Here is a 27,500-nt window from a genome sequence, read left to right as displayed (position 1 = left end):
GAAAAAGTAAAGCAATTTTTCCAAAAGGTCAGGACTAGATTTTATCCCAAGGGGCGGTTCTATGCCAAATTCTCTAAAGTTTTGCCAATAGGAGATGATGACAATAACTTTGTTTGGAGTACTACGGCGTTTACATCCACTTGGTCCCATATTTGTATGGATTACATGGCGGGGCCCATTTTTGCCAACGCTGCCGACTAATTATCATAACTGTGATCAAGGAAAATAACTTTGCCCAAAAGAAAAGTTTATTCTTTTTGCATAAAATAGAAGGTGCAGTTTTCATTTTTGGCCACTAGAGGGCAGTGTGTGCAAGGTAGCTTTGCTTTACTGCCGTATTGAAAAGTTTTATCAGTGGCAGGAGCATTGCAAACCCATAAGACATGGAATTTTATTATTTATTTGTTTTTTAAGTATTGTGTTATTTGTGATAAATCTTGCTTATTTACTATCCCTCTGCAATATAAGGAGAGAGGAGCCCAGATTGTGTCTCATTTCTGGAACAGCTGCGCATTCTACATTACCCAAAGGGCAGCTCATTGAGATCCATTATCATTTCTCTGTATGCATCATGTATACACGAGTCTATATGTGCGCCAGGAAAAATGTCGGTCAGCTTTTTGTTATTTTGTGCCCAAGAGGGCTAGAACTTGGGACCACCAGGCAAGAAGAAATGGCTACTACCCATTCCAGGGCATGTGATGACATCACTACATATAGGACATAGTGTGATGTGATATAGATATGACATCACATTGTCGGTAGTGTCACTAAAGAGACATATAGTTTTGCATTGGAGCTGTATACATGAAACGGGAGGGTGTTTTTGACGCATCGAAAGAACAAAAAAATTGTTGCAAAAGTATACATATCCATATAAAAATGGCAGCATAATCCAGCGGTGTCTTGTGTCTGAATATAGGGTCAATTATAAAAGGCCCCCACAAGTGGACAGATAATGATAGACCCTTTTTTTGTTTCTGTAGATCCAAAATGGGAAATGAAGCAACTTTGCCTTCAGCTTTCATTAAAACAATCTCCTACCGTTTTGTGTATACAGCTTCAGTGCAGACCGATGCGTCTTTGTGTTTACTGTCTGATCTCCCTATCACACCGCCTTCCATCCACCCTATAAAGCTTTCTACTATAGAGCTTGTCTATAGTTTATCATCCATTTACCTGCATACACAAAACGGTAGGAGATTGTTTTAATGAAGGCTGCATGCAATCTCCTACCGTTTTGTGTATACAGCTCCAATGCAGACCAATGCGTCTGTATTTACAGTCTGATCTCCCTATCACACTGCCTTCCATCCACCCTATAAAGCTTTCTACTTCAGAGCCTGTCTGTAGTCTGTCATCCATTGGCCTGCATAGGAGCTGCATGCACAAAACGGTAGGAGATTGCATGCAGCCTTCATTAAAAGAATCTCCTACTGTATACAGCTCTAATGCAGACCGATGCGTCTCTGTGTTTACAGTCTGATCTCCCTATCACACCGCCTTCCATCCACCCTATAAATCTTTCTACTGTGAAGCTTGTCTGTAGTCTGTCATTCATTTGCCTGCATAGGAGCTGCATACACAAAACGGTAGATTGTTTTAATGAAGGCTGCATGCAATCTCCTACCGTTTTGTGTATACAGCTCCAATGCAGACTGATGCGTCTGTGTTTTCAGTCTGATCTCCCTATCACACCAATTTCTATCTACCCTAGAAATCTTCTACGGAGCTGGTCTGTAGTCTGTCATCCATTGGCCTGCATGGGAGCTGCATACACAAAATGGTAGGAGATTGCTTTAATGAAGGCTGCATGCAATCTCCTACCGTTTTCTGTATGCAGCTCCAATGCAGGCAAATTGGAGCTTGTCTATAGTCTGTCTTCTATTTGCCTGCATGGGAGCTGCATACAGAAAACGGTAGGAGATTGCATGCAGCCTTCATTAAAGCAAAGCAATCTCCTACCATTTTGTGTATGCAGCTCCCATGCAGGCCAATGGATGACAGACTACAGACCAGCTCCGTAGAAGATTTCTAGGGTAGATAGAAATTGGTGTGATAGGGAGATCAGACTGAAAACACAGACGCATCAGTCTGCATTGGAGCTGTATACACAAAACGGTAGGAGATTGTTTTAATGAAGGCTGCATGCAATCTCCTACCGTTTTGTGTATGCAGCTCCTATGCAGGCCAATGGATGACAGACTACAGACCAGCTCCGTAGTAGAAAGATTTCTAGGGTAGATGGAAGGCGGTGTGATAGGGAGGTCAGACTGTAAACACAGAGAGACATAGGTCTGCATTAGAGCTGTATACAGAAAACGGGAGGTCGTTTACGACATATTGAATCAAAGGAAAAATGGTTGCAAAAGTATACATATCCAACATTGACCAAAAGGGTTAACGCTTCGCTGCAGCACCTTCCTGCGCTGTCCTCGTGTCTTCGAGACGTTATCGCTGTCTGTTAGACTTCCCTTTGGTTAACTAATAGCACAAACTATTGATTGTCTCCCCGCGCCCGAGGCTCCAGCAGATGTGGAGGGATGAATAATGGGACACGGTTTGTTCTTTGCCGATCATTCCAGCTCAGGTACTAGATTAATGGGACCGCCATTTCTCAATGCCAGTAGGGGGCGGTTAAGGGTGTCTTTTTTTTTTTTTTTTAATTTGACTTTTTGTTTAACATTGACGTTCTTGTATCCGGTAATATTATTATTCCAAGGAAGAGACCTCGTCATCCCATATAGATGTGCAGAAGTGGACATGCCCTTTAAGAATTAACTCCGCCCAAATCTTGGTTTCTAGGATGGCTTTTATGAATTGTACCTATATACAGGGACAAATTGGTGTGTAGCTAAAGGTACGCATAGAGGTGGCATGGGGCTCTGGTGCCTGCAGGTAGCCAAAGGCCAGCAGTTTTTTACCAACAGTCCAAATTATCCTGGTCATGGTTGACAGACAACCCTGTGGTGTCCGGCTGCAGAAGGTCGCTGCATTTGGCTGCACAACCTGCTCCTTGATATTCCATCCTATTCGCTGTGGTGTGAATGGGGCTTTGTGTGTCTTTTCTGTTTACTCTTTCCCCTTTAGGACCCTGTAGAGATCTTTTCTTTTCAGGTGCTTATCAGTATCCCTAACCCTGTTTTTTTATACCTGCATTTCTCCTTAGTATGTTGCTAGTGATAGAGTTAAGTTTCTTTATGGTCCTCATTTACCCTTGGTATGTTGCTGGTGATAGTTAAGTTTCTATACAGTCCTGATTGCAAGCAGGCAGCTTGTATTCATCTGGAGAAACGTATGTTGCTGTTCCTCTCCCTAAGTTATCTTGGGGATATGTTGTTCGTTTGCTTTCCCCTGTTTGTTTTCCCTGCGTGTTCTTTAGGACTTGGTGTGGTTGACTAGCACTCATACCATCCATTCTTTACCTAGGGTCCAGTTCAGGGTCAGCCAGGGCCAGGTGTCCTGCTCGGCGCATAGGCACTGAACCTATCTAGTGACTTCAGGGGAGCCAGGGGCCAGTGGAAGGTTTTATCAAGGGTACCATCTCCCCCTTCCATAGACAACGGGTTTCCCTCCTTCCTCCCCTCTATTTTTCGCCGTTCGTTCAGTATACCTAGCATGACAATCCTAGGACAGGAAAGGGCCGGATCTTAGTCAAACCACACCCTAAAATGTGCATTTTGGGATGTTCTGAATTCTGCAATGGTAATATGAATCGCACTAAAATAAATTTTCCATTGATGCCCAGGAGCTTTTCTTGGGTCTAGGGTGGGGGGGGGCCTTACCTAAAAGGGTGGTCTCCAGTGCAAACTGAACAATGAGGATTCTGCTGCAGAAAGCTACCTCCCAGCCAAAAGATAAAGCAACTCAGCTCCTCCCCTTTGTCTATCTGATGTGTCATACATTGTAACACTAAATAGGGAAGGAGAAGGGGGAGACAAAATGAATTGAAAGAAATAGTCTGTGTTATGCAAAAAAATTAGACCGGACCAAGGAAAACAGGAATAATACTGTTGATGTTGCCAGTAGTAGGCTATACTGTCCCTTTTTAAATAAGACCTGCTTAAAGGGAATGTCCATAATTAAAAAAATAAACTGCAGATTGTTTACAAGACTAAAGTTTGGTCCTATTTATGGGAATTGGTCTAAGATGCAATACTACAAACAACCCACAAGACAGAGGTGGCGCTGTTTTTAGAAGTAAGTAGTTATGTTTTTCTAATTCTGTATAATCCCTTTAACCCTGGCATAAAACATTGCATTAGTTTACAATGGTAAATCTGCTTCTGAGAGGGACCCCTACAGTAAAGGGGTCACAGCACTAAATCCACATCCTATAAGCCCATAGACATCCCCACCATAAAGACATGATATATTCCATCACTTTAAGATCGGAGTACACCTTTAATAGCAATATATTGGCTGTACGATACGATATATCCCATCACTTTAAGATCAGAGCACCCCTTTAATAGCAATATATTGGCTGTACGATACGATATATCCCATCACTTTCAAATCGAAGAACCCCTTAAATAGCAATATATTGGCTGTACGATACGATATATCCCATCACTTTAAAATCGGAGTACCCCTTTAATAGCAATATATTGGCTGTACGATACGATATATCCCATAACTTTCAAATCGAAGTACCCCTTTAATAGCAATATATTGGCTGTACGATACGATATTATCCCATCACTTTCAAATCGAAGTACCCCTTTAATAGCAATATATTGGCTGTACGATACGATATATCCCATCACTTTAAGATTGAAGTACCCCTTTAATAGCAATATATTGGCTGTACGATACGCTATATTCCATAACTTTATGATCTAAGTACCCCTTTAATAGGATATATCATATCGTACAGCCAATATATTACTATTAAAGGGGTACTTCAATCTTAAAGTGATGGGATATATCGTATCGTACAGCCAATATATTACTATTAAAGGGGTACTCCGATCTTAAAGTGATAGTATAATATTGGCTGTACGATATGATATATCCCATCACTTTAAGATCGGAGTACCCCTTTAATAGCAATATATTGGCTGCACAGCATGTCAGGAATGCAACCAGTGGAGAAATCGTACAACATGGACCCTCGAGGTACAGAAAATCCAGTGATAAATTACAAGCCGGCAATCCCAGGGCATCTGTTTGCCTGAATCCCGGCATCAGCGAGACAAAGCGGATCAAATACAGCCGGAGCTGATGTTCGAGTCTTCTCTTCATCCACTAATAACTCAAAGAGCCGCTCTTCATTAAGGGATTTGGAGCCGCGCCAGCGCCTCCTAATGCGCGGCGATGTCCCCCCTTCCTCCTCCTCCGTCTTGTCGTGCAGAATGCCTTATTGTACCTGTAATTACTTAATGAAATGTGTATGAAGACACCTAGTTATTACCGGCTACAGGTCACATCGCACAAATGGAGAAATCATTAAAAAATGTGCTGCCCTTCTGGATACAAAGAGCCGGAGCCGCGGATTTATCATATGCATTCTCATACGGACGATGAAGAGTGTTTGGTGCAAAAAGTCCATTATCGTATATTTATATATTTTTATTTGAATTTTCTTCTCCGATTTCGCTTTCTTAGAGCAAGTGGAATTTTAGAGCAAGTGGAATTTTGTTTTTCTGCCTCAAATCCCTTAGTTATTCTCTCCTTTAGGATCATAGATAACTTGCTGATCAGTCGGGGTCTGATTGCTTGGACCCCCTCCAATCTCAAGAATGTGGCTCTGCAGGGGCCGTCTCAGTGACGATGTGGTCGGACATGTGCTCCATTCATTTTATCTAGGACTGCCTAAAAATGTAGTTAAGTACTCTGCAGAGCCCCAGGATCCCATCAATTAGTCTCCACCAATCAGCAAGTGATCTCCTGTCCAAATGATAGGAGATAACAACATGCCGAAGAATGGAATAACCCTTTAAATCATGTGATGCCTGTTGTGACTACCTGGCTTGACATGTATTCTTGAGCAATCATTATTGTTGCCACACTCCGCACCAGAGCCTTGCCAGCATCTAGGGAACTGAGGAATTCAATATTAGAGAAAAAAGCAAGATGACAGCTGAATCAGGGAATACAAATGATTGGAAAAAAGTAATTAGAAATATGGCGATGAAATAACACTAATTAGCATCTTACCCTGTGCTGTGTTTTATTACGAAACTGCGAAAACCATTCTACAGTAAAATGCAAAAGTCTGCGCACCCCTAGTCAAAATTACGGTTATTGTGAACAGTTAAGCAAGTTGACAATGAAATGATCTCTAAAAGGCATAAAGTTAAAGGTGACACATTTACTTGTGTATTTTAGGCAAAAAAAAAATATTTTCATCTTTTACATTTTTAAATTAACAAAAAAGGAAAGTTAGCTGATGCAAAAGTTTAGGCACCCTTAGTGCCTAGTAGCAACCCCTTAGGAAAGTATCACAGCTTGTAAACTCTTTTTGTAGCAAGCAAGAGTCTTTCAATCTTTGTTTTGAGGGATTTTCATCCATTCTTCCTTGGAAACGTCTTCCAGTTCTGTGAGATTCCTGGCTCGTCTTGCATGCCCTGCTTTTCTTTGAAGACATTTTCCAGCTCTTTGAGATTCCTGGCTCGTCTTCCAGATATGTGAGATTCCTGGCTTGTTTTGCATGCAATGCTCTTCCTTGGAGAAGTCTACCAGTTCTCTGAGAGTCCTGGCTCGTCTTGCATGCCCTGCTCTTTCTTGGAGACGTTTTCCAGTTCTCTGAGATTCCTGTCTCGTCTTCCAGATCTGAGAGATTCCTGGCTCATCTTGCATGCACTTTTCTTCCTTAGAGAAGTCTTTCAGTTCTGTGATATTCCTGGCTCGTCTTCCAGTTCTGTGAGATTCCTGGCTCATCTTCCGTGCACTGCTCTTCCTTGGAGATGTATTCCAGTTCTGTGAGATTCCTAGCTCATCTTGCGTGCACTGGTCTTCCTTGGAGATGTATTCCAGTTCTGACTCGTCTTGCATGCACTTCTCTTCCTTGGAGAAGTCTTCAAGTTCTGACTCGTCTTGCATGCACTTCTCTTCCTTGGAGAAGTCTTCCAGTTCTGACTCGTCTTGCATGCACTTCTCTTCCTTGGAGAAGTCTTCCAGTTCTGACTCGTCTTGCATGCACTTCTCTTCCTTGGAGAAGTCTTCCAGTTCTGACTCGTCTTGCATGCACTTCTCTTCCTTGGAGAAGTCTTCCAGTTCTGGCTCGTCTTGCATGCACTGCTCTTTTAAGGTCTCGCCACAGCTTTTCAATGATGTTCAGATCAGGGGACTGTGAGGGCCAAAGTAAAACCTTCAGCTTGCACCTTTTGCGGTCGTCTATTGCGGATTTTGAAGTGTGTTTAGGAACATTATCCATTTTTGTGTGTGTGTGTGTGTGTGTGTGTGTGTGTGTGTATTCGTGTATCTAAGGGATTGAGTGTTATATGCTGAACCACAGAACATTGAAAATAAAATTTACATGGTGGAAGAAAGTTTACATTCACTTATAAGTGCATGATGAGTTGTCTCCGCTTTTATAAAAATAACCAGTTATCTACAGGCGCGGCAAGATTGTGATATTCTGCCACCTAGTGTTCAATTAATATGAACATAATGGCATACTAGACTTCTTAAAATGTGATGAGCATCTGCAGTAGTTTCTTCTTCAGGATGATTGATCACTTGTGACAGAGGATTTGTTACACCCCCACATACAGGTGTTGCGTGCTCGGCTGCTACCTTTTTAGGATTTGGGTTACATAACACGAGCAGATCAGCTTACTGTAATGTAATAGCCCCCATATTGTGAGCGTATCAGGAACAAGTTAATCAACATTTTTTGCACCTGAATACCAGAAGTTGACTACAGGGTGTCTGTGGGCCATATAATATGGGGGCCCCATAGCTAAATACATCCTCTTGATCACAGATTTGATACCAGACCCCCATTTTTAGCCATTAGGTTACATGAAGGGGTTGCCAGTGTATGTTTCTGGGTATGTGGCCCTTAGTTGACACTAAACCTAGGGTATGTTTACCTATGTAATCTTAGTGTCACAGGTGACAGTCTTGTGGTGTCCGGCTATAGAAGGTCACAGTGTTTGGCTATGCACACTGCTCCCTGACCTTCTATTATTTCTGCTTATTTTTCATCCCTTTCCCTTTTAGAACCCTGCGGAGTTCCTTATCATTTCAGCTTTTTTTCATATCAGCACTGCCCTTCGTGTCTTTATATACCCTCATTTCCTCTTACTCTGTGCTGGTGATAGGTCTAATACCCTTAACACAAGTCTTCAGTGCAAGCAGTCGGCTTGCATCCTTCTGGAGAAACCTTGTTGTTTGCAGTTCCTCTCCCTGAGTCATCTGGAGATAACTTATCTGTTTACTTTTCCCCCTGTTTATCACTGTCTTCTTTAGAGTGGGGTTGACTAAGCACTCATCCCATCCGCTCCCTAGCTAGGGCCTGTTTCAGAGTCACTTTCAGGAGGAATAGCAAAGAGACATTACTATACACCAGAATTACGATTTCTATCTTAGGAGAGATGGGAGGGGGGGGGTTTGTCACATTCCCCCAAACTTGAGCTCCAGATCCGGATGGCGGTCTCTACGAAGTGCGTGCTCGTTAACACACAGACATCAAAGTATTTGTGTTATTCTCAGCGCAAATTGCATTCAAGGCCGAGATTTCTATCACAAATGAGTTCAAAATGAAGGGGGGAGAAGTAAAAAAAAAAAAAAAAAAGCACATCGACAAATCCCCGGCTTGACAGCTTGGAAGATCTCCGATCTCCATAAAACTGCCCTGTAATGATCGTGGCGCCTGTGTGCGCGGCTCCCAACGTCCCTCTGCTTAATTAGACATACATCAGCGGTCGGCAATTGAAATGTTCCTCTTGACTTGCGTATGAATAATGCAGCCCTTCTGTGTGAATCCGCACTCGGAAGATCCTTTTATTACACATAAATCCGTGTGAATAGAGGAATATTCACTTACGAGCAGGCGAACAATCAAACAGTCAGCTTGAGACAAAACGGCGGCGGCTCCTGAGAGGATTATTACAGGACGAATGTACGACAGGCGCAGTTATGGGCTGGAGAATCAGCCCTGATTTATGAAAATGTCACTCAGGCCTGGCTATGTGATGGAGCAACAGGGCCGTGGGGCATCGATACCTCAAGTACGATGACTCCAGGGAGAAAACAGTGTGCCAGGTCTAGTGTTTTATTTAGGATCCGTCACTATAGCAACAGTGGCCTATAGCAACAGTAATACTGCCTCATAGCAACAGCAATACCACCTCATAGCAACAGTAATATTGCCTTTATAGAAATAGTAATACCTCATAGCAACAGTAATACTGCCTTATAGCAAGAGTAATACTACCTAATAAGAACTGTAATACTGCCTCATTGCAAAAGTAACCCTGCCCCATATGAAATGTAATATTGCCTCATAGCAACAGTAATACAGTCTCATAGTAAAAGTAATATTGCCTCGTATGAAATGTAATACTGCCTCGTAGCAACAGTAATATTGCCTCATAGCAACAGTAATATTGTCTCATAGCAACAGGAATACTGCCTCGTACAAAATGTAATACTGCCTCGTAGCAGCAGTAATATTGCCTCATAGCAACAGTAATATTGTCTCATAGCAACAGGAATACTGCCTCGTACGAAATGTAATACTGCCTCGTAGCAACAGTAATATTGGCTCATAGCAACAGAATATTGCATCACAGCAACAGTAACCCTGCCCCATATGAAATGTGTGACGCCCTGGACTAGCCAGGTAGTCACAGGTAGGCCCTTACACAAACACCTCCCCCTTAAAAAGGTACCAGCAGCCAACCTTAAAACCTTGAGTCACCCCTCTCAGGACTTGACGTTCACACCCGGGGGCGGGCGGTTGGCCACGCCCACAGAGGAGTTCGGTGAGCCTGAGGCGGGAAAAACAGAGTTCAGTGACGAGAGTTCAGTGACGAGAGTTCAGTGACGAGAGTTCAGTGACGAGAGTTCAGTGACGAGAGTTCAGTGACGAGAGGTAGCAAAGTTTGGACGTCTGTCAGGGATATGGGTTGGAGCCCGGATACCCTGTGGCCAGGAGGCAGATGTTGGTGGCCGCCTGCAGGAGCTGGGATTACAGCCGGTGGAACCGTAAGGGACCAGGACCGGGTAGTGGCCCGTCGGTACCGAACCGGGGAACCGATTGGAAATCGGAGCACCAGGAGGGGTACTCAGACCCAGTACGAGGCCCAGAAGTCACTGGACCGAGTCGAATTCACTGATTGGGGTCTGGACTATAGGTCCTTTCCCACCCAAGACCTGACTGAAGACAACAGCCCAACAAGAGGGATAGAAAGCCACCGCTCAGGCATCGAGATCCCACGGGCCAGCGTTTGCGGGCAAATGGGCTCTACCGGCACGCACACAAAGCTGGGGAGCGGACTACCGTTGCTCGGGCATAGGAGTGACCATTCTACTAAAACTGAGGTGCAGGAGAAAGGCGGAAACCACCAACCTAAAAAAAAAGGGGAAAAGCGCAGCCGGCTGCGGGCACCGTCCACCATCTTGTTTGGTTTACCAGAGACTCCAGCGTGTCTGTAATAGTGAGTACAACAGTGCCCTTGAGCCGCACCTCACCGACACGCCAGCACGCATCCATCCCTCGCCTCAGCACCTCCCTCGGGCCCCCGGGACCATCACCCCCTACCCACGGGGGGGGGCAACACCAAGCTGCGGAACACCATCCCCAGGAGCCTAGTCAACGGCAGCGGTGGTGTCCATCCATTCACCACAACCCGTGGGTGGCGTCACGAACTTAACGCCCAAAAACAACCGCGGCCTCGGCTGTGGACCTCCCCACCGAACACCACCCCTCACGTAGCGCCAGCATCCCTTCAGAGCGACGTGACCCCCGGGTCCGGGAGAAGCTCGAGCCACCCACCGACGAGCCCGGATCCGAGCGGCTCAGCAGCCGGCCGAGCCCCGGGGCGGTACAAATGTAATATTGCTTCATAGCAACAGTAACACTGTCTCATAGCAAAAGTAATACTGCCTCGTATGAAATGTAATACTGCCTCATAGCAACAGTAATATCACCTCATAGCAACAGTAATACTGTCTCATAGCAACAGGAATACTGCCTCGTACAAAATGTAATACTGCCGCGTAGCAACAAGTAATATTGGCTCATGGCAACAGTAACACTGCCTCATATAAAATGTAATACTGCCTCATATAAAATGTAATACTGCCTCGTAGCAACAGTAACATTGTGTCATAGCAGTAGTAGTAATGGCTCATAGCACCAGCAACCCTGTCTCATAAGAATGGTAATACTGCCTCATTGCAACAGGTATACTGCCTCAGAAGAACAGGAATATTGCCTCATTGCATACTGTCTCATAGCAACAATATTAATGCCTCATAGCAACACTAGTAATATCTCATAATAACAATAATACTGCATCATAACAAAAGTGCCTCCGAATGACGTCCACAATGTGCATTTCTCACTCCAACCACAATGTGCCCATAATGACACTGACAGTGCCCCAAAATTACAGCCATAGGGGCAATCCTAGTGTCCCCACAGTATCCCTATAACAATCCGATTTTTCCACAATTCCGGCAACACTGGCCTAAATCAGGGTTACAGGTCCTCAATATTGAGGGCTACAATGTGCACCCTATACCAGATACTGTGCTCATCAAGGGCCGAATAACGCCATGACCATAGCTACAGTACAACTATGATGACCGCCACTGTGCCTCCATAATTGCACAGTACCCCTATAATGCATTCTTCCCCTGGATTACCCCATAATAATGCTAAATTTCCTACATAATTATAGCCACAGTGCCCCCAAGACAGTTCCTCCCAATTACATCCATAATTAAAAGCACAGTGCCCCCGGTACTACATAAACAGTTCACCTTAGTTGGCACCTATAGTGACCCCCAAAGTGACCACCATGGTTCCTTGTAGTGACAGCAATACATGACAACCCATTCCTGTTTTTTTGCACATATGACCCTATGTTTGTTCCTAAAAACCAGGAACTCGGATATCAGAAGGGTGGTAAATCTGTCAAAAATAATCTACCGTTTGCTATACTACATGTATGACATATACTCGTATTCGCACCAACACTTCTCTACAGAGGTTCTTTCCTTGCATCCTCTATCCTCCAAATGATGTCATGCCACTCCCCGAACTACTCATGTTCATTTCTCCACCATCTATACATCTGCTTACGGGTTTGAAGCAGGTGGTGGGGAGGGACCTATCCAGCCCATGTCACATAAAGAAGCCAAAGTGCAGCATATGGATGGAGAAAATGTGCAGAACGCATCAAAATCTTCCCTGCCCTAATTAATTACGAGGCTACGGCCAGCATTTACTCCTTAACGCCACTTAGGAATTGCCGGAGTGTAAACGCCCCACAGTGTCTATGGGCCGTAATTATGTAAAAGCCACAAAAATGTTCATATTAATTCTGACTTCAGAGGTCACATTCCTGAGACCAGATGATGAACTGAGATGACTCGGACTTTCTTTCTATAAAGGTGGTGGCTCTAATTGAACATTAACCTAAAGGAAGTGCTGGTAAAATAGTTAGAGGGAAGACAGTATGATAAACAAGTATTGACTTTCACGATTCCATTTGTGCAGAGCATCTTGCCTTTGTAGATGCTCTGCTGCGCTTTCCTGAGTTACTGAGATAGTAGTTTGATTGGCAGCATTGGGATTCCATGTTGGTGCTTATTACTGAGCATGCTCACCCAGAACCTTGCCAGTTGTATTTTCGGTTCTGCAGTTGTGCTGTTGGCTTGTGTCTTTGCTAGTGTTCTGATCCTTGCTGTCTGACCCCGAACTGTTGTTTGACTCCTCTCTCTGCCCGCTCCCTGTTCCTGTCTTGACCAACTGCCTTTTTTACCTTGGACTATCACCTGAACACGTCTCTGCGTTCTCCCTGAGCTTATTACATGCTCTCCTGGATTTCTGACCCTCCCATATTTTACTGACTACTCCTCTGTTTTCCCCTTGTGCTAATTTGTGTCCTCCTGTTAACAGACCACGGCTTTCCTGACCACTCTTCCACCCACACTTCCCCTAAGTAGTCAGTAGCATCACATCTACAAAGCGTTTTGAACTGGAAAGCTATACAAATAGGCTTAGTAAGGATCTCTGGTTTTTTTGAGCACTACACTCTGACGAAAGAATGTATCGCAAAGTGTTCATCAAAACAACATTGACACCCCAGAGGAGTCCACAATCTCTGGAAAAGTTGGAAGAAAATCAACATGACCAAGGCATAATCAAGTTGATATTGACAAAACCTGTCTCCTTGCCCAAATGTGGGCCACTATGGTGTCACGTTTTGCCACAAAGGATAGAAGGGTTTAGTATTTGCTTCCCACCACGCACACTCTTCTAAAAACCTTGAGTTCTAGGAGCTCGTTGGAGATGAGTCCTACCCAACAATAATGAAGGTAGGACAACCCCCAACAAGGCCCCTCTCTCCAATAAGCATGGGTTGCCACTGTGGTTGGTGTACCCTTGGCTTAAACCTGACCTGTTAGGGTTCCTTAAAAGCTTTGTATTTGAATCTAAATCGTATGTCAATGTCAAAACATTGAAAGCTACAGGAGCATTTGACTGACAACATTGGTCTTTGGCTTCTCCGATTCGGACAAGAGTCTTTCTCCAAGTCCCTCCAAAGCTGATTTTTCATTTTCTTTGAAAAGAGAAGATAGGGGAACCGAGTGAACCCATGTAATTTGTCTTCAGGACTTGGTGCTATGTAATACATCTCTGTGAATAGAGCCTACGGAGGAAGGAGTCTATTAGAGCACAATATGGTTGAAGGTCTTTTTGGAGAAAGAAAGAAAGGATTAACCAGGGATATCAAGTAGAATTAATTGGTATCCTCAACCGCTCTACTGAATCTCACAAGAAAAATGGAAAAACGTTTCTGGTGATCCACAAATTCTTTATGGTTCGGATCCTTTTCGTGAATTGAAGTCTTCTTAGAAATTCAATAAAGATGTTTGTTAGACCAGAAAGGAGAGGTTTGGATGGAAAACAAGGGTCTATGCCCGTCTGTGAATAGACCCTCAATGTATCACGGGATTTGCTGTGGTTACAGAAGACTGGATAAAAGATTTCCCTCCCCGACATAGTGGAATAAAGAGCGCCCAACAAACGCTTTAATGCATACAAATGTTTACCATGCCATGCCGCTAAATAACCGGGTCAGACAGCTGTAGTTCGAGGACTCTACTTGGTTCCAAAATCTTATGTCATCCCTTTGTTGTGGGCAACACAAAAAAGCCTTTGGTGCCTAGGCTTCATACAATAAACCATATAGACGGATATACTAAACTATATGGAAGAAAGGGGCAATTTGAGCAAATATGTTAAACTGTATTCAAGATGTCGGAGTAGAGTAAATTTAACAGTCAACATATACTGTATTTTCTGGATTGTAAGGCCGATTTCACACATCCGGCATTTCACCACTTTGCTGGATCCGTCACACTCCAGTACAGTGCAATACAGTACGATGGCATCGCGGCAAGCTCCGGTGACATGCGGTCATGTGACCGGAGCTTGCCGCGATGCCATTGTACTGTATTGCACTGTACTGGAGTGTGACGAATCCGGCAAAGCGGTGAAATGCCGGATGTGTGAAACCGGCCTAAGACACACTTTTTTTTTTTTCCCCTCAAAACTGGGGTGTAAAATGGGGGCGCATCTTATAAAACGGAGACTGGGGTCACAGGATGGGCTCGAGAGTGTCACTGTGGGCACTATTGATCTGCGGGCGGGCTGCGGGGATGTCATGGCAGCAGTGGGGATGTCCCTTCAGTGGAGAGTCTCAGGAGGGTCACAGGATGAGGTGTCTCGGCGGCAGGTTTATTGAGCTGACTGCAGGCTCCAATGAATCGCCCGCAGTTGATGCAATGGACTTAAAAAAAAAAAAAATGGTGGCGATGCGTGCGCAGATTGCCGCAATGGACTTCAGGAAAATGGCCGCGGAGTCCTATCTGCGCACGTGCCATCTCCACGGCCATTTTCTTGAAGTCCATCTCGTCAACTGCTGGTGATTCAATGGAGCCCGTAGTCAGATCAATGGCACCCGCTGCCGAGACACACCGTCCTGTGACCCTCCTGAGTCATTCCACAGCAGTGTCACCCTGCAGACCGCCGGCAGATCAATAGCTCTCACCACCATGACAGCCCACCAGAAGATCAGTGGCACTTGCTACCACGACACCCCTGAGCTCGCAGTATTGCCAACCCTCCTGTGCAGCAACACCCCCTGCTCATAGCCCATAGCATCGCTCTGCCTCGTATGACTTTCCTGAGCCGCTTCTCCCTGGTGACAAATAGGATAAAGACGCTCTAGGATTTTAAGACAGACCCTCATTTTAACATTTAATTTTTTTTTTCCTATTTTCCTTCTCTAAATTTGGGTACATGTGATAAAACGAAAAATACGGTATATAGGACAAAGGAATATCAAGTGCCAATAATGGAAGGAATTTAGAATGCAACGAGTGGCGCACCATGAGAAAAAAAAAGCCTATACGGTCCTTAGTACCTGTATTTAGTGATATATAAACGCACGTGCGGTCTCATTTGCTTGGCATAGTGCGTCCTAAAATTTATTTGCTTAATTAGCCCAGGGTGCTGCACAGGGACCATCCTTGATGTGCCCATCTTCTACACTGTCATTGGTGGTGGTAGCACATGAGTGGTTGGTTTGAGGACACCCATCCATTGCTCCTCAATGCTACATATTAGCTTCCATTGTTATGACCATTGGTTCATATACATTAGTCTTTACAATGGCTCAGGCCCAAGAGTCATTTATCATCCTATGAATCTGACTTATGTATACCACAATGTGATCCCAGATGTGGCCTCAATAATGGGCTGAGTGCGGAGATGTTGTTTTAACCCTGCTGCAGATTGAATATAAAAAACAGCTGATGCCACTTATTAATATAGGCTATACAGAGCTTGTCCACTCAAGAAAATCCCTTTAATTTAGCCTGTTAGGAAATTTATAGATAATGGAGGTGCATTGTGCTCAGGATCCTCAGGAGCTCTCTATGGATGACCTGATCTGTCCTGCATTTTACAAACAATCCCATCAGATGACGGGCTCCTGGGTAATACCTCCAATCACCTGTGGGGGCACTAGAAGGATTGATCATTCGATGTGAGGATATTTAAGCAAGGTGGACAGTTTTTTTTTCCAGGAGACCTTTCTAATGGGTATGATCCAAAGGGGAGAGCCCCCATTAGGGTTAGACTCACCTGAGAATACCATAGTAGGTATACATTTTCAAATTCATATAAGGTTTAGCATTAAATTAATTGATACTCTGCAATAAACAACCCCCTATAGATATCACATTCTTCACACCTCAGACTTTGGTCATCAATCAGCCGACCCTAAAGACTATATATATATATATATATATATATATATATATATATATATATATATATATATATATATATATATATATATATAATATATATTTATATTATAATATATAATATATATATAATATATATATAATATATATATATAATATATATATATATTAATATAATCTAATATAAAATATATATATATATTAATATAATCTAATATAAAATATATATATATATATATATTAATATAATCTAATATAAAATATATATATATTAATATAATCTAATATAAAATATATATATATATATATTAATATAATCTAATATAAAATATATATATATATATTAATATATAATAATAATATATCTCCTAACTACAAGCTGTTTATTTTATTTTTACTTCTTAATACATTACAGAACCAATTCACAAAGCTTAACTCATAGGCATTTCCACCCTATACGAATTTAACAGAACTATAGGGACCTCAATGGGCACCTTCATAGGCACGCCCTATGCCAAATCAAATCACCTATAGATCTTCAAAGGCACTTTATATGCCAAGTCAAAGCATCACCTATAGGGACCTCTATAGAAATCTTATAGGCAACACTTTGTTTTGTTATAGGGTGTGCCTATGAAGTACCTTTTATATAAGCTTTAACAGACATGTTTTATGCCAAATCAAGGCATTGTCTAACGGCACGTCTATGGGCAGCTACATAGGCATATCATATGTCAAATTAAAGCATCACCTATAGGTACCTCTGAGGGCACCTTCATAGGCACACCTATGCCAAATCAAAGCATTGCCTATAGGCACCTCTGAGTTCATTTAAATATTCTATGCCAAATAAACATATCTATAGTCACCATGATGGGCACCTTCATGGACATTTCCTATGCCAAATCAAAGCATCGCCTATAGGTACATCAATGGGCTCCTTCATAATCACACCCTATGCCAAATCAAACATCGCCTATAGGCACTTCTGTTAGCTCTTTGAAAGACACGTTCTATGCCAAATCAAAGCATCATCTATAGTTACTGGACACCTTCATGGGCATGTCCTATGGCAAATCAAAGAATCACCTATAGGTACTTCTATGGGCACCTTCATAGGCACACCTTGTGACAAATCAAAGCATTGGCTATTGGCACTTATATTAACTCTTTTAAATGCATATTCTATGCCATCATCTATAGTCATTATGATGGGCACCTTCATGGACATGTCCTATGCCAAATCAAACAATCACCTATAGGCACTTCTATGGGCTCCTCCAAAGACATATTCTATATCTCATCAAAACATCACATTACAGGAACATCAATGGGCACAGTCATGAGCAAGTGTGACTAGCCAGGTAGTCACAGACATAACAACACACACACCCCCTCCCCTGGATAGTCACACCAGTCAAACAAAAACCCTTGTTGCCTCCCTCCAGGGTCTGATGTCCACACCAGGTAGGGCGGAGCCAGGCGGTTGGCCCCACCCACTGAGTTCACAGGCCTGGAGGCGGGAAAAGAGACAGACTCGTTTGAGAGTTGAAAGTGAGAGGACAGAAACTGTCGATGTCTGGGTAGGGGCCCAGACACAAACAGCAAGGTTGGCAGACGGTGGTGGCCGTCTGCAGGAGTTAGTGGATCTCTGTGGAACCGTAGGACTGGGGTCGGGCGGTGGCCCGCCGGTATCGAGCTGGGGAGCGGAGTGAAGCTAAGCACAAAGGTAGGGCCATCGGACCCCGACTAGGCTTGGAGCCGCCTACAACGGTCAAATCAGAGTGTGACCGGAACCCCAGGGGTTTCCTAACAACCAAGACCCGACAGAAGGCAACAGTCCATACCGTGAGGATACACAGCCACCGCCATAGGCTAGAGATCCAAGGGCCAGAACCTGCGGGCAAAACGGGCTCCTTCGGTACCTATACGCCGGGGAGCGGACTACCGGTGGGCAACCACAGGAGTCAGAACATTCTACCAAGGTGCAGGGAAAGACAGCCACCATCAGCCGTCCGGGGAGAGCACAAACACTGCAGCCGGCTGCGGGACACGTCCATCCAGCCGTTTGGTTTACCATAGACTCTGTGCATCTGTGTCTGAGTGAGTACACCAGTGCCATCCGGCACCGCGCTGCCCCTGCAACCCTGCACTCAGGCCATCCTGCGTCCCGGGATCACCAACCCCCTACCCACGGAGGGGACAACATCTTAGCTGCTCCCTACCATCTCTCCCGGGATCCCCGTCACCAGCAGCAGTGGTGCCCATAATCACCACGACCCGTGGGTGGTGTCACGAAGTATCTTCCCAAAACAAACCGCCCCCTTTTCACTCGTGGGCGAGGAGCGCTGCTTGAGTCCCCGGGTCTGGCCCACCGCTCGAGCCACCGAGCAGCAGCCGCGGACCCGAGCGTAGCGAGCGCGGCCCTTCCGCCCGCGACACAAGTCCTATGCTAAATCAAAGCATTTTCTATTGAGCCTATTGAGCACCTTCATAGACATGACAAATCAAAGCATCACATATAGACACCTTCATAGGCACATCTGTTGCCAATTCATGTCTCAGCTGTAGGCACCTATATTGGCATCTCCATAGATGCATTGGAAATCTGGCTCTGATTATAAATTACAGTAAACCTGAAAACCTGCTTAACTGACCATGAGTCCCGTAATTCGGGACGCAAGGCCACATTGCGTGGCTCCTAAATACTTGTAAGTAGCTGCCACTAGGAGCCATTCCATAATATTCACATAGCGAGCAAAGCATATTATATGCCTCTTGACCCATGGGGATATCACATCAGGGGCCTTTGGGCATTCGGCTTCCAGTATGTTGAGGAGTCATTACAACCCACCAAACATGTAAGCTGCAGGGTGAAGACCATCTCCCCGAAGAAGCGATTTTGAGGTTATAATTTCCGAGTTCTGTGACTTCCAGATCATTGAGCAAGTTATTAAAATCCGCAAGAATAAAGTAACTCATTACACAGAACCAGCGAGAGCAGAGGTCGTGCTCCGAAAGTTGACGGCAGCAGAGAAAGGACTGCAGACTTTTAATATAGTTAATTTAATTTTCCCTTCTCTCCGGTAACAATACTGATGGTCTAGAGAAGATTAAAGGAGCGCGACACAGAAAAAAAATCCAAGCACGTTTTTTTGTTTTTTTGTGCCGCCACCTTGTGCTACAGGGGGCACCGTCTATTATAGCGCCTTATAATGTTCTGTCACACATTAGCAGCTCCATTATGTCTCGTAAATGACTGTTTTATATGATGGTGGGGCTGAAGGTTATAGGAAATATATTACAGAATTGAATACCTCTAGCTCTCTTATTGCTGCACAGTTGCTATTGATGCCTTTAGAAAACGTTAGTAAATGGCGGCCATTTTTAAAAGGGACAATAAAGTGACACCATATTTTTTGATGTCCACTCTAAATTCTGATTTACTGAAACAAGGCCAACTTTGTTTTTTTTTATGGAACTCCCCTCTAACAAGATCTATGATGTAGTGCCGGCATCCTTGGCTGGACTGCACCCTTCTTTGCCTCCCCGTGGTCCTCCTAGTCCATCCCTACTACCTTCTCCTTCCAGGGCCTGTGCACCCCGCACAGGTCCCTCAGGAGCATGTGCGCATTATCTTTCTCGTAAAGAGCCAGCGCACTTATTTGCAGAAGTGCCTCTCCGCTTATGGCTGAGAGGCACTCTGTACTTAAGGCATCCTCCCACTAGGGGAGGTACCTGAGCAATATGGTTACTAATGTACGTCTAGCTAGCTAGTTATCAGGTCTTTTTTGATCCTTTGCCCTTACCTGTACCTGCTTATCTGTACTTACCTCCCAGTATCTGCCAAGCCCTCCATACCTTCCTACACCTGCCGCAGTGTCTATATCAGCTATCACAGTTGCACCTATCTGCTCTAGTGACTCTGCCTGTCTGTACTTGAGTCCATCCTTGCCCTGAGGGTCGGCTGCCACAGTCCTGGACACTGCTCTGGGAGTGGCACCTGGCGTCTACGAGCAGCTAAGCTGTCCCTCACCATCTGGGCTCTGGTGTATACCTGGTAGGTGTTTAGTTAACTCTCTCCCATTTCAGGGTAAGCCTAGGTCCCCCCTGTGGTCCAGTAGGTGCATTCTAACTCACCGCCTCAACAACGGCTAGCATTACATATGAATTGTAAACAGGATTCATTGTGTGGACCTTGGCCTAATATGGGTTCTTGAATGTGCCATGATGGCATTGGATTTGCCTTGAATGTGCCATGATGACATTGGATTTGCCTCGAATGTGCCATGATGGCCATTGGATTTGCCATGAATGTGCCATGTTGACATTGGATTTGCCTTGAATGTGCCATGATGACATTTCATTTGCCTTGAATGTGCCATGATGACATTGCATTTGCCTCGAATGTGCCATGATGACATTGGATTTGCCTCGAATGTGCCATGATGACATTGGATTTGCCTTGAATGTGCCATGTGGCATTGGATTTGCCTTGAATGTGTGCCGTGATGGTATTGGATTTGCCTCGAATGTGCCATGATGGCATTGGATTTGCCTCGAATGTGCCATGATGACATTGGATTTGCCTCGAATGTGTCATGATGGCATTGGATTTGCCTCGAATGTGCCATGTTGACACTGGATTTGCCTTGAATGTGCCATGATGACATTGCATTTGCCTTGAATGTGCCATGATGGCATTGGATTTGCCTTGAATGTGCCATGATGGCATTGGATTTGCCTCGAATGTGCCATGATGACATTGGATTTGCCTCGAATGTGCCATGATGGCCATTGGATTTGCCATGAATGTGCCATGTTGACATTGGATTTGCCTTGAATGTGCCATGATGACATTGCATTTGCCTTGAATGTGCCATGATGGCATTGTTTTTGCCTTGAATGTGCCATGATGACATTACGTTTGCCTCGAATGTGCCATGATGACATTGCATTTGCCTCGAATGTGCCATGATGGCATTGGATTTGCCTCGAATGTGCCATGATGACATTGGATTTGCCTCGAATGTGCCATGATGACATTGGATTTGCCTTGAATGTGCCATGTGGCATTGGATTTGCCTTGAATGTGCCATGATGGTATTGGATTTGTCTCGAATGTGCCATGATGGTATTGGATTTGCCTCGAATGTGCCATGATGGCATTGGATTTGCCTCGAATGTGCCATGATGGCCATTGGATTTGCCATGAATGTGCCATGTTGACACTGGATTTGCCTTGAATGTGCCATGATGACATTGCATTTGCCTTGAATGTGCCATGATGGCATTGGATTTGCCTTGAATGTGCCATGATGGCATTGGATTTGCCTTGAATGTGCCATGATGACATTGGATTTGCCTCGAATATGCCATGTGGCATTGGATTTGCCTCGAATGTGCCATGATGGTATTGGATTTGCCTCGAATGTGCCATGATGGCATTGGATTTGCCTCGAATGTGCCATGATGGCCATTGGATTTGCCATGAATGTGCCATGATGACATTGGATTTGCCTTGAATGTGCCATGATGGCATTGGATTTGCCTTGAATGTGCCATGATGACATTGCATTTGCCTTGAATGTGCCATGATGGCATTGGATTTGCCTTGAATGTGCCATGATGACATTACATTTGCCTCGAATGTGCCATGATGACATTGGATTTGCCTCGAATGTGCCATGTGGCATTGGATTTGCCATGAATGTGCCATGATGGCATTGCTTTTGCCATGAATGTGCCATGATGGTATTGCTTTTGCCATGATTGTGCCATGATGGTATTGCTTTTGCCATGAATGTGCCATGTGGCATTAGTTTTGCCATGGACGTACCATGTGGCATTGGATCTAAGTACAGGGAGACTATATATGGGCTTCAGTGATGTTATATGATGGTAGTGTGTCCCAGAACACTACAGCGATTCACCATTTTGGGCAATCCCTTCGATCCCTTAACAACAAGCAGATCACAAAATATCCCCTTCCTCCATGATAGTCTATGGCGTAACCTGGTATTAAGTGTTTCATCTCCCCACAGTGCCCCCCATGGAGAAATGAAGCATTGCACATTCCTATTCTATTTTGCACAGATTATCCAAAGCAAACAATGGAGGATCTCCACTGGGTTTATAAAAAAAATTGGTTTTAATTTTGGATACTACCGAAATTGTGCATATTTCCAGAAGCAGCGCTACTCATAGGCTGTGTCTGGTATTGCAACAGTCAAATGGAGCCTGAGCTGCAATGCCAGACACTCACCATGAACAAAGGGGGGCGCTGTTTCTGAAAAACAAAAAACTCCAAAACAATCCTAATAATGCCGGTTATATGCACAGTCTTCCATTTCTTTTTGGGGGGAGGTAATGGTATTGTAGGGGGCATCACTACCCGCCGGACAACCTTTGGGGTGTTTAACAACAAATATCTAAGAATATTGATTGCCGCCTCCTGTATGATAAGAGCTGTTTATTACCTGTCGCTGGAGGCAATCAATGTGTTCCGCTGCCTGCGTCCTGCCATGAACACTGGTACAGCAGAGATAACGCAGACACAAAGCTTCATTTAATTCACAGGGTGAACATACGTGGAGAAAAAAAAATGTGCCGGGAAGAAGCCTTCCATGTGTAAAATATAATGAGTCCATTAGACAGGCTCTCCAGAGCCATCACAAGTAAATACACGACTCCCCTCCCCCACCTACATCAGTCATTACCGTCATTTTAAGGGCAATTCCATCCGATATTGTCATTATCGCCAATCATACAGTAAATGGTTAACAAAGTGGTGGAGAAATTTTTAAATATGTTTTGCTACAAGTTTTTTTTTAATCTGTGTCCCTATTAAGGAGAAGAATAGATTAAATTTACTATGGGAGGAGCTTTCTGATGTGCTCTTTGTCTCCCCCTGCTGTTGAAAAAAATATATAGATCCTTTGCAAAAACGAATGGGGGAAGGGAAGAGATGCCACTATTATCTGTGACCGGTAATGCATGTACAAGAGTGGGAGTATTTCTGGAAAAAAAAAATCACATGCTGTCTTCAAATTTTGAAAAAACCCTTTTAAATAGAACCTGTCACTTATCATACATATGTACGTTTTTTTTGCCTAGCGTAAATGCCGCTGTTCTCCTGAATCCGGCGATGTTTTTCTTTTGTTCCTGCGCCTCTCCATTCCTGAAATATGGCCCCTTTTCTCTGTATAATATTCTTGTCAGTTTAACAAGTGGGGGTGGTCTAGTCGTTTGAGGACCACGCCCACTTGGTAAAGAAAGACTAGATTTGTATACAGGGAAGAGGAGGCCATATCTCATGAATGGAGAGGCGCAGAAACAAAAGAAAAACATCGCCGGATTCAGGAGAACAGCGGCATTTACACCAGAGAAAAATATATTCTCGGGAAGTGACAGGTCCGCTTTAAGATGTGAATCAGAAGAAAGAAAAGTCTGAATATAATTTTTTTTAATCTTTTCTTGCAGGTAAATGGAAAAGACTTGTCAAAAGCCACACATGACCAAGCGGTGGAAGCCTTTAAAACAGCCAAAGAACCCATCGTGGTGCAAGTTTTACGGAGAACCCCTCGCACAAAGATCTACAGCCCCCCCTCCGATGTGCAGATGATGGACACCGGGACACAGACTGATATAACTTTCGAGCACATCATGGCCCTGACTAAAATGAACTCCACATCTCCGTCGGTATCTGCTCTGGACCCGTATCTCATAAATGAGGAGTAAGTGTGAACCCCATAAATAAAACTTAATTTCCTGCCAGGATCAATAGGTGTTGTTTTGAAAACCAAAGTTTTAATATCCTATTGGGGACTTTATCGATAAACAGGGATGTCCACCATTCTGAAATGTGAGAGCAGCTACAAAGAGCGTCTCCCACTCTGGAGGACCCAATGCGTCCATGTGTTAAGGACCGGCCATTGATTTCAATAGGAGCTGTATAATGCTTCATTCTACTTGTGGTGGCGCTGCAGACAAGGCATAAGATGCGCCAATTCTGGTGCTGGGCCTGACTCTTCCCGTTGCCCTGGTGCGGTGGCAATCTGGATAATAAGGCGTTAATAACAGCCCACAGATGCTACTAAGCCCTAGCTTAGTGATGGCAGGCGTCTGAGACCCCCCCCCACTCCCATCACTAATGTGTAAGTGAAAGTAAATAAACACAAACTCTCAAAAAATCCTTTATCTGCAATAAAAGACAAAATTCACCCTCTTTCACCACTTTATTAACTCCCCAAACACCCCTCCAGGTCTGACATATTCCACGCGAGGTCCCACGATGCTTCCAGCACTGCTACATCTGACGCTCACAGCGAGTGCCATAAAACAAGACTGCCCGCTGTGATCTCCACGCAGCAACTGAAGTGAGTTGCACAATCAGCGGTGACGTCACTCAGGTTAGCCACAGCCAACCACAGCTGGAGTCCTCCACCTGTGACAGCAAATCACCCGAGTGACTGAACTGAGACAGCGATGCCGTCAGTCAGGTGATTTCAGGTCACAGCTGGAGTCCTCCATCCGTGACCGCAAAACAGACCACGACTGAAGTGAGCTGCAGGTGGAGGACTCACCTGAGTGACGTCACTGATGGCGCGGCTCACTTCAGTAGTAGCCTGAACCTCACAGCGGTGAACTCTTGATGTCACTGCCTTGACACATGCCGTACTGCGGGACCCGCAGCTGTGATGTCAGGGGTTCACCCGAGTTCATTCTGATTGTGCTGCTCTGTGTGCAGTTACAGTGGGCAGTCTTGTTCTATGACGCTCGCTGTGACAGGACAGAGCTGAACCGCTGTGGAACCTCGTGTAGATTACTTCGGACCTGGAAAGGTGTTTGGGGGTTAATAAAGTAGTGAAAGAGGGTGTCTTGTTGTATTGTATTTTATTCCATATAAAGGATTTTTTTGGGAGGTTTTTTTTTACTTGCACCTACAGATTAGTAATGTGGGGTGTCTCATAGATGCCTGATATCACTAACTTAGGACTTAGTGGCTGGTGTGGGCTGCCATTAACGCCTCATTACCCCGATTGCCACCGCACCAGAGTAATCTGGATGAGCCAGGTAAAGTCCTGGGATTGTCGCATCAAATGAATGCGGTAATTCCGGGCAGCTGCTGGCTGATATTTTTAGGCTGGGGGGGCTCCCAATAACGTGGATCTCCCCAGCCTGAGAATACCATCCCTCAGCTGTGAGGCTTTATCTTCGCTAGGTATCAAAATTGGGGAGGACCGCACACCGTTTTTTTTTTAATTATTTATTGTCCTGTATGATATAAACCCGCCCACTGGCTACTGTGATTGGTTGCAATCAGACAGGTGTCACTCAATGTGGGGGCGCATCTGACAGCAACCAATCATAGACGGGGAAGGAGTGAATATGTATGAGCCTAACGAGCGAGTGCAGTGAATATGTAATGAGGCTAATGGGAAGAAGAATGAGAGGCCGCGGGAGCAGTGTGACAGCCGTGCCGGTGATCGGTGAATATGAAGCAGAGAGAGAGATTTTCACTCTTGCTATGTTTTTTTTCTATTTTGGAACAAAGTGGGTGTCCAGCGTTTTTTGTGACAAGAACACAGGTACAACGCATACAAAATGCAACCCATTTGTTACCATGCATTTTGCCATTCATTTTTTATCCCCTCATTGAATTCTACGGGTGACAAAATGTGACAAAAATGCAAAAAGAATTGACATGCTGATTTTTTTTTTTTCTTGTTGTCAAAGATTTCGACACATATTTGACAAATAAAACGTTGACAATAAATCTGCAATGTGCGCATGGAAATTCTGATTTCTCATAGACTTTGTTGGGGAAGCAAAAGCACTCAGTTTGTCATTGACAGTGCAGTTTAAAACGCGAGAAAAACACAAGAAAAAAACGCAACACATAACCTTATAGTTGTTAACTGAATGGGCTCTCACATAGAGATCTGCATCGTTGCCAGGTCTCCCTGTGTTCTACAGCGGTTGGCTCCCCCTGGTGACTTGAAGCAGTATCACTCACGCAAAGTGATACTGATACGCAATCTATTTGTGAGAGCTACAATGTAATGCAGCTGGAACGGTAGGGACTTAACAGCAATGCAGATCTCTGTGGGAGAGCCCATCCACCATTGGTACTGCCAACTGTAATTGTTTGGGGCCTGATCAGTGCAATTTTTAATTTTTATTTTTTTAAATATTGGGGGAGATGTCTGCTTTCTTTGAAGAGTCCTGCCATATTCTTTGACTTTCTTAGCTCCTTGGCCTCTTCCTTATGGAACCGCAGCAGGGATTATTTTTGGAGTAGGGCTTATATTTTAAGCATACTCAAAAAAAAACACCAAAAAATCCTACTAGGGCTTATTTTCATGGAAACGGAGTAGATAAAGGCAGCACTTTGCATCTATTTTTGCACATTGTAACACTTTAATATTATGTTGGTTTTTTTTCTGTTCCAGTATAAATTACTGTTATCTTTAGTCTCGTTTGTGATAATAAGTGAGAAATTAATGGCGAGTTCTGTGCTTATTCCGAATGCCTCGCACGCCTTCCTGTAGTATTAATGGGTCATTTGCATTTCAAAAAAAAATCAACCGACCCCAGTTCTGTCCTAAACACAATCCGCCCCAAAAGAATCGTCCTTATTATCGTTTAATCTTTCCATTTCTGAGTTTTTAATTATGAATAATACGGGCCGGAGGTTTTGCACTTTTGACAAATTCATTTTATGCAAATATGAAAAACAAAATAATTGGTCGTTATCCGTGGAATGGGCGGGTTCTCAAATCCTGACTTTTTTTTTTTTTTATTTTAGGCATTCGTCACCTCACGAATATTTTGACCCTAATGACTTCATGGGAGGATTGCCTCCAGATATTGACAGAGATGAATTGGAATTGGAGGTATGTCTTTAATGTCTGAGATAATTAAATGCTAGTTCTGTACACAAATTGACAATTTCAGAAGTCTTGCATAGCTGGAGACTGCGATAATCCTGGATCTGTCAGAAACTGCTCTACTTCATGAGTATCAGCGGCCAA

General features: G+C 44.1%; 1 protein-coding gene across 1 annotated transcript in view; it reads left to right on the top strand.

The window, feature by feature from the left end:
- The window catches only part of PDZRN3 (PDZ domain containing ring finger 3), a 326,421-nt gene that overhangs the window by 272,500 nt on the left and 26,421 nt on the right, over nucleotides 1-27,500 (top strand). The window contains 2 exon segments of the mRNA XM_075321422.1: nucleotides 23,947-24,200; nucleotides 27,275-27,362. Coding sequence (XP_075177537.1) covers nucleotides 23,947-24,200; nucleotides 27,275-27,362 — 342 coding nt within the window.

The sequence above is a fragment of the Anomaloglossus baeobatrachus genome, chromosome 8 (genome assembly GCF_048569485.1).
Source record: "Anomaloglossus baeobatrachus isolate aAnoBae1 chromosome 8, aAnoBae1.hap1, whole genome shotgun sequence".
Classification (NCBI taxonomy): Eukaryota; Metazoa; Chordata; class Amphibia; order Anura; family Aromobatidae; genus Anomaloglossus; species Anomaloglossus baeobatrachus.
Note: the sequence above shows the minus strand (reverse complement) of the source record. Positions and strands in the feature narration are given on the sequence as shown.